Source organism: Epinephelus fuscoguttatus, linkage group LG18 (genome assembly GCF_011397635.1).
Source record: "Epinephelus fuscoguttatus linkage group LG18, E.fuscoguttatus.final_Chr_v1".
Taxonomy (NCBI): domain Eukaryota; kingdom Metazoa; phylum Chordata; class Actinopteri; order Perciformes; family Serranidae; genus Epinephelus; species Epinephelus fuscoguttatus.
The window spans coordinates 21,996,262-22,008,785 of NC_064769.1; the positions used below are offsets into that span (position 1 = coordinate 21,996,262).

Sequence of the window (12,524 nt, forward strand, 5' to 3'; positions counted from 1 at the left end):
AGTCATCAGCGGAAATATTTAGAACATGTCCATTTGTTTCCTTCGATAAAAACGTAGGAAAGCAGCAGAGGACTTCTATTTTTACAAATTTAAAGACATTTACACCATAAATTGATGCAGAAAAAAAATCATTAGAATGCAGGACATTGATTTTTTTAATACTCAAAAATTTCTGGCAGAGGACCCCTAAACCATCCCTTTCCATTCCTCAATGTTGAAATGACACCTACACCCATGTGTTTCATTCATCATTTTATTTATACTCCATTCATTCATGCATTTAGATAAGGGAAACCGGTTTCCAACTTGGTATTACACATGATTCAATGTCACAGGACCAGGTGTGCAAAAAGGTTGGTGATAAACTGGATGTGTAAGTGTTGGTGCCAGCAGAAGATGGTCGTTGAGATCATCTGGAGGGAAGACTGGCCTGATTCTTATCTGCAGGACGTTACATTATAGGAGGGTAAAAAAAAATCTCTATCCTTAAAATGAGAGCAGAACAAGACGCCTGTTTTTAAGTAAGATATTTCTTCTCAAACATACATCCAGGAATACAAAAATCTTGGCAGCTCGCCCTGCGCTGTTTTTAAGCAGCCTGTATAATAACTACAGTAACATTAATCTACCCTGAAGTATTTTTATTGCTGTGAATGAAGTCGACACCCCAGCTCCCAAATAAGCCTCTCTCTGTGTGTCTTGTCCCGTCCTTGTCCGGGTGGTCGCAGCCCCTGCCTCTGCGCGGAGCAGAGCGCGAGCTTTCTGCTGCAGCACCGTGTTATTTGATCCTTGCTCTTTCTTTGCTGGGAAGAAAAGCTCGCCTCTTTCCCACGCTCTGAGGACACGTGGTGCCCGGAATGAATTGGATTCAGAAGGCCCTCCCTCCCGGTAACACGTCATCCTCCCTCTCCTCTCTCTCGTCTCCAGTTCAGCATGCTTTCTGGCATGAATTATAAACAACGTTGCCAATGCGTAATGATCGACATTTTTACATGACAGTTTTTCTTTCCTGTGTCCCACTGTGTGAGTTTTCCGACCTGGACTCTCCTCTGCAGGGACATGTATGTGCGCAGCATTCCTCCCGGACGGGACTGGAGGCTCCTCCCGTCTTGTCTGGCCCCGGCTGCCCCGAGTCTCGGCGCCAAAACTCGGCGTAGCGCACAGATCTGTCCGGCGCAGGACAGCCATACCACACTGCGCAACTCTGGGTTCTCTCTGTGCCGCTGGGGAAAAAACACGTCTTATTTATCAACACTCAGCAATAGAACAGAGATATGGCTGCACAAATAGTACCAGAATAGACTTGTATTATCTTTGTGTGACCAGTTTGAGGAGAATTGGCCCCAGCGCAGCCTCTGCGCCAAGGAGACCCCTCAGACTGACTGCACAATACCTGACTACCCTCACTAAGGGATCAGTTATGGCAAACTATGACTGTTAATAATAATTAGGCCTGTCAAAGAGAAAATCAAACTGTAAAAGTATTTCATCACTGCTTGAAGTATGCCGACACAACAGCCTCATCATTGTATCTGGTTTTGGCTGCTTCCCAGACTCACATTACCAAGAAAGACTCAGGAGCGAAGTGGTGGTGGTGGTGGAGGGGGGCAGAGAGAGGAGAGCAAATGCCACAGAGTTTGGGGGAGAAAAACTCATCCAATCGGAGAAACGTTTGGCTCCTGCGGTCTGTGCAAATGTTTTCCAAGTGTCCAGACGCACTGAAGCCAAAGCTCTGATAGCGGACAGATGTTCCTCATTTTCCAGAAGATGTTCTGCACCATTCAGTAACCCTAAAAAAACATATATGTAACAAATGTAATAAAATCTTTTAATGGTCCTTAAAATACCAATTGTGCTATCAAATCTGAATAAGTAACTAACATACTGTGGGAGTTTTGAATTTTAACTGTAGAGAGGAGCACACATCTGTTAAGGTTGCATTAAAAGATCTGACTGTTACTGTAGCTTGCATTAAAAGGTCTGTGTGAGGTATCCACCACATTTCTAGTAATGAGTCAGAGCTGCAGTCTTTGTGTTGGAGCATTTGCAGCTGTGGGCCACTTGTTGCAGAGGAACAAACAGCACACAGTCACCTGCACATGCACCTAAAAGAGTCCGAAAAACAGATGAATCACGGGCTCCCACACAGATTGTTTGGCCTGTTGTTCACCATGTAAGTCCTAAAGTCAAAGTTCTCAACTTCAACAAATGTATGACACACACGAAAGATTTAACAACAGGATTCTGATCAGTCGGCAGGTGTCTGGTGAGATTCCATTGTGCACTGGGACCCTTGAAACATAGTTCTGGCGAATAGTTAAACCACGTTTCTAGATCCGTGTGCGTGCTGTTTTAGCCTGCACATAACTATACAGTTGCATTAGCAGTTCAGCATAGGTACGCACCTATAAGCATAGGTTAAAGTCAAGCCTTGAGGTGTCTACAGTGGATTGGGGCTTAGTCCATATCTTGGCTTGGGAACTGGAGACTTTGACAGACCAAAGTATGGATAGTGGACTGGTACCTGGAGAGTGCCAGTTCGCCTCGCGGGCACTGCTGAGAAAGGCACCAAACCCCCAACCGCTCTGGGTGCCAGTTCATGGGCAGCACTTGCTCTGATGTCTCTCCATTTAATACATGTGCTTAGGTCCTGTTTGTGCTTGGGCCTTTGTGTGCGTAACATGTACATAGAACCCGGTCTCACTCAAAATTCGTCAAAATACGGTGCTTGGGCAGTGACTTGCAGCATCAGAAACCAACGAAGAAAGGCGTCCTTTAACATCGGCGTGATCTTAGGCCAGTTGCCCTTAAAGTTTAATGACACCTGGCGGCATCAGGGAGAAACGCGACAGGACAAGAACGACAGTTCAGGCTGCGAAAGTCTGACTAGGGTGGGTGGGAGTGGTGGTAGATGGTTCCAACAAACACCGACTCTCACCTGAGAGAGCGATCATGATGTCTTGTAAGATTCCAAAGCCGAACCCTGTTCTTTTTTTTTCTAAGCCTAACCACATGTTTTTGTTTTTGAAGGAAAAAGAACTTCGATTCACGGTGTTGTACTGACATAGTGCGTTTATTTTGAAAGAGACTGTATGTTAACATTAAATTTCCTGTGAAAATGGAAGTGTAATTTGAAAGAAGACAATGCATGTAACAGGCAGAACTTCAAACGGCATCCCAGAACTTGTCCTTGACTGAGCACATCAATTGGTCTTATTCTTCTTCTTCAATCTGTACAGTATACAACAACCTCTACCCTGATGTAACCGGTGGACTCTAGTGTTGTCTGTGTTGTGTTGATATGAAGAGGCCCAGACTGTAGATATCTTTGGAGGTGATTTCTGTTATAACAACTCTGACAGCAAGAGGTGAAAACAAAATATTTAGTCAAATACGACCATATAAACTCGAGCCGTCTCCCACATCACTTCAAGCATGAATACCATCTCCATGGTTACATGTGGTTCAATAAACCAGCTTGTGTCTTTATTTTGATCTGTGGTTGACTGTTTACTTAAGTTTCAGGTACCTAATTGAAATATTGCTCTAGTCATGTTTTCGTATTGACTTTTCTCCCATATGAAATAAATGAGGTTGTGACCTTTATATGTGGGATCCACTGTATGTCACCGTCTCTCCCACGCTGACGCGCAAATGCACCGTCGCACCGTCGTGCAGACAGATGCAGCCACAGGGCCACAGACGTGCGCCAAATGTACAGTTCAGAGTGTGGGAAAACGAGGACAGTGTGAAAGCCACCAAACCATCAGAGCGAAGAGCGGTTTATAACGTGTTACACAGATGAGATAAAGTCTGGGGCCGCCAAATGGAGCAAACGGCCCGAGAGAGGCTGACATGTAACCTGGTGCGGTTTCCACATATTTCTCTTTCCTTCTCTTCATCCAGCTCTGTCACTTTCACATGCGTTCTTTCTGTCAAACCCCGTGTCTATCTATCAATATCTATCACCACCTTCACTCTGTCTTTCTCACACACACTCACACACACACACATGCACAGGCACCCAGTTCCCACGGTGGTGGTGGGGGCTGAGCGGCGTGTCAATCTGCGCACAGCGTCACCTCTTTTCACTTGCAAAAAGGAAGTAGCGCAGGGCTTTTGTTATTCGAAGTCCCGCGGTCTAAAACAACTGGAATATATCCGCAGTTTATGATTCAAACAGCCACCTATAATCTCCTCCTCAGGGGTGTTTTTAGACGGACCCAGAGACTCGTTTGGGGTTTACTGTCCTTTTCCATTTGGTTCGGAGGTAATCTTGAGAGAACACACAGGCTCTCTGTGGGTTTTAGATGAGTTCACACTTGAGACAGCTACATTTATGTGTCTCCCCTGAGCCTTAATTATGTGGAGAACAAAACTCTTCCTTTTAACTTGATAGCTGCTGTTGCCTTTACGCTCAGGAGCGCACACTGGACCCTGAATTGTGCTCTTTTTTTTTCTTTTTTTTTTTTGAATATTTGCGCATAAATTCAGTGAGATGTTCAGTGACAGGGTTTCTCAGGGTGACAAGGTGAAAAATACACCCTTCCCTGGATGATATGTCATTATGAGCGCCTTTTCTGTTCCCGTTTAGCATGAGAGGGTGTTAATGAGTCCAGATAGTCCTTTAAAAACATCATAATAAACCAGTTTGACGAATATTTTGTGCAGTCAATGAGGCATTGATTACTACCCCCTTTTTAAAGTTTCTTCCTTGAATTCCCACCTGTTGTGAGACTCCAAATGAAGGTTTAAAGGTCGACTGTCACATTTTATCTATTCATTCATTTATTTATTTATTCATTTATTTAATTAAGTGCACATTTTATTTCAATTTAAGTAGCTGCTCCTCATGAATAAATCCTCCCCGATGCCTTTAAGTCTGTTTACATCGCTTTCATGAGACATGGAGACGCTTGATTGACGTTTTGTTCCAAGTTCCTGTTGATTTTAATCCAGTGGATGATCCCCTGCAACATCCCCTCTCTCTCAGCAGTTTACAGCTCAGGCAGCACCATGCCTCTGGCTTTCACTCCGCTTCCTGGGGTCGGCAACAGGAGATCGGATATATAGAGCTCCCCATAATATTGCTGTGGGCAGCTTGTTTAATATTTCTGCAGCAACATTTGGCTCCCTCCTCGGAGCAGACCACGCCTCCTCCCTGCAGATTCACAGGGGCTCTGATCCCTCCCCCTAACAGAGCCGGCAGCCTATAACCTCCCCGGGTTTCCGCCCATTCCTCCACAGTTGATTCTTTGGGATGGTATTGTCATGCAAATAAAGGACGCGTAAAATATTCCCCCAGAGCGCAGCGCAGGGCAGAGACTCACACGGACCGCGCGGAGGACACAGACCGGGCCACACGGTGGATTTGTATCGTTTTCGTCGCTACGGACCCGTCCATCTGTCACAGGTAAGTCTCATATCAGCAGCGGATTTCATTTCCAGACATGTTTTAGTGGCAAAAACCAAGCAGTGTGTCCGTGCGTAAACGTGTGCGCACGGAGGTCTCCTCTCACGCTTGGATGTGGCGGAATGCGGGGTCCTCTCTCGCAGTCTGTTGGTGAGGAATCGGGATTCATGCGGACTTTTCTTGTCTTTTTTTGTCCTTTCTCAGACATCCTGGCCACATGAGCAGCGACATATAGCCGGGACGTGTAGCCAGGAATCAGGTCGGACCGTTTAAGGAAAACCTGCGGAGGCTGCCCTGTGGAGATAGTGGTCATACTTCCAATTTCCCCGAGTGAAGTCGGAGGTGTCTCTCTTCTCCATCCCCTGCTATAGGCTACCTGCTGCTGCTACAGAGGGGGGACTACGTCTAGACACCCCTGGATCACTTGAGAGCACCCTTTATGGTTTAGGGATTTTAGGATCTCTCAAATATTAACATTTTTTTGCACACCAAGTGTGTTATTTCCTCTCTTGTCCTTTTTGGGATATATACAGTGGTCGTTTTTCTGTTTAAGTACTTTAAAGTGCCTTAATAACTGGTTATAATCCAGTGTAACTGTGGCATTGTCACCAGACCAGAGACGCTCAACAGGGAGAAGACGATTATTATCAGCTTTAGAGCCCAGGCAGGATTACTGGTTCCCCCACCCTCCAGCGAGCTGCAACCATGAGCCAGGCGGATGTGTCGACTTGCTCCGCGCCGCAGAGGGTTTTCCAGGAGGCGGTGAAGAAGGGCAACACCAAGGAGCTGCACTCTTTGCTGCAGAACATGACAAACTGCGAGTTCAACGTCAACTCCTTCGGGCCAGAAGGACAGACGGCCCTGCACCAGTCTGTCATAGACGGCAACCTGGAGCTGGTAAAACTGCTGGTGAAGTTTGGTGCAGATATCCGGCTGGCCAACAGGGAAGGGTGGAGCGCTTTACACATCGCCGCCTTCGGGGGCCACCAAGACATTGTGCTATACCTCATCACCAAGGCCAAGTACTCCTCTGGCGCCCGGTGATCTGTCTCTGCTGTCAGGTAAAACAAATAAGAAAATAGAAAACAACAAGTGGAAAAAAAAACTGCAACACACGGGAAAGCCAGGCTCTTGTCAAAGCAAATATAAAAAACTGCCATTATCTACATAGTTGTGCCAAATTAAAATGATTAAAAAAAAGGAAATAAAAATAGACCTGCACAATAATCTTCCCTCATTGTAAACCAAACGGGGCCCTCTCTGCACTCCTGAGTGGCGCACCACATGCTCCATACACAGCGCTTCAATCTTTAACAAAAGCAACGCCATTTCGGTGAGTTTGTTGGTACTAAAGCTTTCCTCTTGAATGTCTATACTAGATCTCGTCGTCCACTATAAAAGAAGCCAGTGTCTGTGTATCCCATGTGTGTGTGTTTGGACTCCTGAGTGCAGATGGCCCAGTTTTTTTCTCTATCCATGACCCCCAGTTGAATAGTTTCTTTGTGGGGGGGGGGGGCTGTTGCTCCTCATTGTTCACTTGTAAAACCCTTTTTAAGTTATTTTATATGAAACACGGCACTTGATGCTACATGGCTGCATGCTGGAATATCTGAAAGGGAAGACACATGAACAAGAGAAGAAGGGTTGCCCTCTGTTGGCTACCAGAGGTCTGTTTTCTTTCATAGATCCATTGATTATTTTTTTTAATTTTATTTTACTTAAAGAGCGGCATTATGGCTATCCAACACGCTTTCAGATGTGTAATCATTATGTAACAACAAGTGGCTCCATCATTGTTGTGAAGTACTGTACACAATAGCTTTACTTTTTTTGTTTTTTGTTTTTGTTTTTTGTTTTTTTTTTAAAAAAGAGATAAGAATAAAAGAGACAGTAGCTGAATGCGCTCTTCATGCAGATCTTGCCATGCTGGCGTCCAACTTTTTCAGGCCAGTTGCGACCACTTTGCCGATGGTCATTGTGTTATTAAGGAAAAAACCGCTGCTTTCGCTTTGTATCAAAAGAAAAAAAAGACAAGTCGCATTTGGAATTCACTTTATAATCTCCTTTCAGTATTTTATTAACATCCTAGTCATCACTGTGAAAGCAGGCTGGGTTTTTTTTTTTATTTATGAAGGTACATTGAGAAGATGCATTTTTTTTTTTTTTTGAATATGTTGTGGTTCTTCTTAAGAAAAAAAAATCTATATAAGTAGGGTGACTCAAGCTGCTTCAGACTCGTAGTATAAACTGTCCCGTGTGGAGGTAGACCTGCCACTCCCCCCCTCCTCTCCCCTCCTCTCCATCCACCCCTCTGTTGAAGCCTGTTGACCCTCAAGAGGACTTTCTCCCCCCCTCCTCCCACCCTCCCTCCCATTAAAAGGACTTTGTTTGGTTGCCTTTTGCCAGCTACCTCGACTATAAAGTATTCTCAAGTTGTTCAGCTCTCTCACCACTCTGCCACGTTGTTTGGAGTCTGAGGAGATTCACAATTTGTCTGTGATCATCCGCATGCCAGTATGTTTTCCTTTTCTTGTTTATTTTGTAGCCTAACAGACAGATGGACTTCAGTACAGAAGATGCAATGAACCCACTCCTGCATCCTCAGTCGGGACAGTTTATTCTTACACTACAACCAAACCTGTCAAGCAATGCATCGTTTTTGCTTCTCTGCAAGGGAGTCTGCTTCTCTGTCTGTCTCTTTCACACACACACACACACACACACACACACACACACACACACACACACTGCCATTCTTTTCCCTATAAACCTCCACTCTCCTCTCTCTCTCTGTCTTCATTTTCCAGTCATACAACAACAAAAAATGGAATTGTATCGCATGACTTTTTAATGCAGGGAGTTTTATTGCACAAAAATGCGGAGCCTTGTGCGCCCCCAGTGTTTGTACGGGGTAACTGCAGGAGCCAAGGCTTTGGAATAGTTACTACTACTGAGCAGGACCCTAATACTGTTGGACGATGAAGACTTTAAATAAAACAAAAAAGAACAACACATGACTATTGCAGGATTTCACAGACAAAAAAAAAAGGAAAATTGGTTTCATAAACTTGCCTGCTGCATTTTGAAAGTCATGGCACCCTAACATTTGTATCAATGCTGCTTGTATGTTTCTTGTTTTTTGTTAATGTTTTTTTTTTTTTGTTTAAAGCCTACTGCTCAAATGGCCAATATAGAAGCTTCACAGGTGTACCTCATGAGAAGCTGCTGAAAGAGAGTGTGTCTTTTTTTAATTGAAGTGTGTCTGTGTGATTGTGTGCTTCTCCTGAGGGCCCCCGTGTCGCTTGCTGTTGTTAAAACAAGAGAACTTCCCATTTTTAAAAACCTGGAACCACAAGTTCAAACTGAAGCGATAGATCCACTACATCAAGGTATAGATTGGTATCAAGGCCACAAATTAAATATGCATCGCTTTGTCTTAAACTTGATGTTTTATTTCTCTTTTTTTTTTTTTTTTTTTTTTTTTTTGAATATTGCACTGATGACTGTTGTTGAAACGTTGGCTTTTATGTGTCAACATTTTATTTTTTTCTGAATAGAAAAAAAACAAACACAACAAAATACTATTGTATAAATATATGCTCCAGGTGATAATGTCCTAATGTGTGTGTTACTTTGTGGGAAAAAACATGATGTTTTTTTTTAACAAAGATGCGTGTATCTCTGTGATTGGGTGTATGTATATATACATATGGATATATATATCGACGCTGATGATGATGATGATGATGATGATGATATCTTGGGGCACTTTCTTTTCTGAAGTGCTGTCTTCCTGTTTTTTTTGAAAGGGGAATAATACATTTGATGGTAAGATCATTGTAACATGATTAAAAACAAATTGCACGGTTGTGTGGTTGTTTGGCATACCAGGGTCATAACATTTATGACGTAAGGAGCCAGCCGCCGGATTGGTGTACATGAGTGAGATGATTTTTTTTTTTAAAGAGAAAAAAAAAGTGCTGACTTCTTTGGACCAAGTTGTGTTTCTGGTCTTGCTTCATTTCAAGCAAGAGGAAACGGCTGATTTTTCATGAGTGATGCAGATGTTCCATCATGTTTGATTTTGTTTGTATTCTTTTTATTTTTTGAACGTTTGTAACACTGTGATGATGACGTGATGTCATGTGGAGATGAGTGCTGTATTATTTTTGTACGTTTGTGTACAAGCCAGTAAAGAAATCATTAAACTCGAATTCTCCGTGTATGCATACATTTCTTCCTCATCCCTTAAAGCAAGAAGCTACGTCTTCTCTGACTCAAACACCTCCTCCTCCTCCTCCTCCCTCCTCCTGGGTTTTTCACAGAAAAGGTTGGTTTGGGAAACACACCCCTACCCTCCTCTCGCTCTTTTCCCTCCCTGTCTTCCAAGCCAGGCCCAACCCAGATCCCCATTCTCTCCTTTTGTCATTCATCTGGCCTCATCCTTTCACTGCCGGGATAAAAGAGCCCAGTGCATTGTGGGTAGGCTCAGTTTAAAGAAGGGTCCCCTCCCCTGTGTGTGTTGTGGGAGAGCTGGTTTTATGTTACCCCCACACACTCGAAAACTTTCCAACACACACTCCTCTCTTGTGCTCTCTTTTTCCTGAGGAATAAGGCCCGAGCTCTGTGCTACGATTCAGCTCTCTGCTAACAACCTGCTTTCGCGCAAACTCGAGTGTCTTTCCACTCATCATCTACACTCTTTTTCTCCAGTTATCTTTGTGCCTTTCACTTCTCTCACCCCTTCCCATAAGCTGAGTAGCTCTGCTTCTAAAAACACTCGCTAATTTGCAATCAGCTGATTCGTTGGAGGGGAAGAAAACTTGTTATGTCTGTTTTTGCGGGGGAGTTTTTGTTTTGTGAAATATGTACTTGGAAGCTTCCTGTGGTGGTGCATGAAATAACTCTGAAAATGGCTGAACTGTTATCGCCTCTAATTTGGACCGATCATGAGTCTAAAAACTGCAACACGCTGACTCATTTGCTGCCAAAAAGGCTAAGGGTGCTTTTTGTTCTGACTAACAAATGTAAATGTAAATCTTAAGTGAAGTCTTTCAGTGATCATCTTCTTCTTCTTCTTCTTCAATGTACTTCAGTGTAGCGCCTATAAAAACACAACATACTTTTGCTCATTAGGCTCTGCACCTGTTTGTTTGAAATGAAACCCTTCATTGAGTCATGCTCTCTCCGTTGCATGGAAATGCTGCGCTGCAACTGATATTGCGCGGTAATGGGAGGGTCGTGGGAAAAGCGACGACGACAATACATCTTCCTGCATGTCTGACCTGTTCATGTTGTAACACTCGCTGGGTGTCGACCTGCTGTTAACTGCAAATGTTTGAGCAAGGAGGGTTACAGATGTAATTTAAATAGCGGCTGTGGTTTGAGAGTTTTCACTTCAGCTTAAATTCAAAAAGAGAAGAAAAGTTTTATTGTCAGAGCGGCTGCTAAACTTGCTTTCTGAGCTGCAGCTGAACCATCACTGACCTCAGATGTTCTGCACTGACCGCACCAAGCACTGACCTGATGCATCTCTTTGTCAAGCTCAGCACCAGGAAAGTTAGCTCCTCCAAACACCAGCCCCCTCTGTGTTTTGATGCCGTGGCAGGCCGAAAACGGGCTATCTGGCTTGTCCTTTCCTCTCTCCCTCCCAGTCTCTCACTTCTGCAGGATGTTTTTGTTGAGCTGGGTTCCCTATTGTTCACACACTGAGTTGGCTGGCCTCCCAGGGTTGCTGCTGGCTGCTAGGCCCCCTAATAGGTTCTTCATGTGCCTTGGCTTTCCTCGCTCGTCTTGGTCTGGCCTGTGCTCGGAGCTGCCTGCTTTAGTGAGCCAGACAACACAAGGAATTTTGCAGAGAGGACAGTGGGAGAAAATCAGATAAAGAATTGTTTGGGGAAAAGTCCAGAAAACTTAAGGGGGAAGCATCGACATGACTTTATGAAAGAGAGTGAACAGGCCACGTTGGCGTACATAACCGGTTACAATCCTGTGTGTGTGTGTGTGTGTGTGTGTGTATATGTGTGTGTGTGTGTATTGTCTATTTCTGTATTTCACACACAAATCAACTTATAACATTGTTAGTTTGTCAGTGTTACAGCAGCTGCAATCAAGTGCGTCTGTGTGATTATCTTCCACCTCCATTCAAAAGCCCATTGTTCCGCGCCTCATAAAATATTCATATCCATGCTTACACCCCTCATTTGAAGGGTTACACTTGATCAGTAAGACACAAGATTAACTGAACATTTTGTGCTATGTGTAAAACACAATTTAATTGCTCTTGCAACACTGAATTCCTCATTTTATAACGGCCCCTGTATGTCAGCGTGGGTTTTTGATTGTGAGAACCTGTGTATGACTTCCCCAGGACATGATTGCTGTCTGATTGGGTAATAATCAAACGGCTTGTTTGAATGAGTTTAGCGTTCAGGATGAGAACACATATGAGGAACTTTTAGAGTTGTTGCAGGAACCTGTGGCCGCACAAAGAGGAACTTAAAGAAGCGTTAAACAGTCGCTCCAGTAGTGTAGTTGCACCTGTTAAGGCGGGACAACTTTTACTGTTATCAGTCTTATTGGTACACACAGTTTGGTGATGTCACTCATTTTCCATCATAGCTCCACCTGACTTGAGATCCAATCAGCCAGAGTAACTGAAAATACTGATGTGGGAGTGCAGGGCCTTAAAGTAGGTTGACAATAATTAATGATCTGTGGCACAGACGTATAGCATGCCTGGCATGTACTGATGGCTTACACTTGTTAAGTGATTATTTCACAACACACCTGTCTGCCCTAAATATCCTGCATGTGCTTGACTCCTTCAAATGACGATATCAAGTACCAATTTGTGTCTTAGGCTGGCATTACAGTGCTTTACCTGCTCGGTTGACAACAGCGAGGTTATTTAACAGACGTGTAATTAGTTTATTTTTAGCGACAGACACCTGTAATTTGTCAATTTACGTCATTAACTTGTTTTGTTTTCCGGTTGAGAGCAGAGACAACACTTATTATGACTTTATATCATTGATACGGTGAGGCTGTCAGCAAGCAGTTGCTTATTTTCAGATCTCGTAGACACAGAGCAGCCAAAGAATTCATATGG

General features: G+C 43.9%; 1 protein-coding gene across 1 annotated transcript; it reads left to right on the forward strand.

Annotated features, from left to right (window-relative positions):
* The first annotated feature begins 5,255 nt into the window (after nucleotides 1-5,255).
* On the forward strand, nucleotides 5,256-9,627 carry nrarpa (NOTCH regulated ankyrin repeat protein a). The gene is made up of 2 exons (XM_049604606.1): nucleotides 5,256-5,413; nucleotides 5,618-9,627. The coding sequence occupies exon 2, from the start codon at nucleotides 6,119-6,121 to the stop codon at nucleotides 6,455-6,457; it is 339 nt and encodes a 112-aa protein (XP_049460563.1). The 5' UTR covers nucleotides 5,256-5,413; nucleotides 5,618-6,118; the 3' UTR covers nucleotides 6,458-9,627.
* The last annotated feature ends 2,897 nt before the right edge of the window (nucleotides 9,628-12,524 follow it).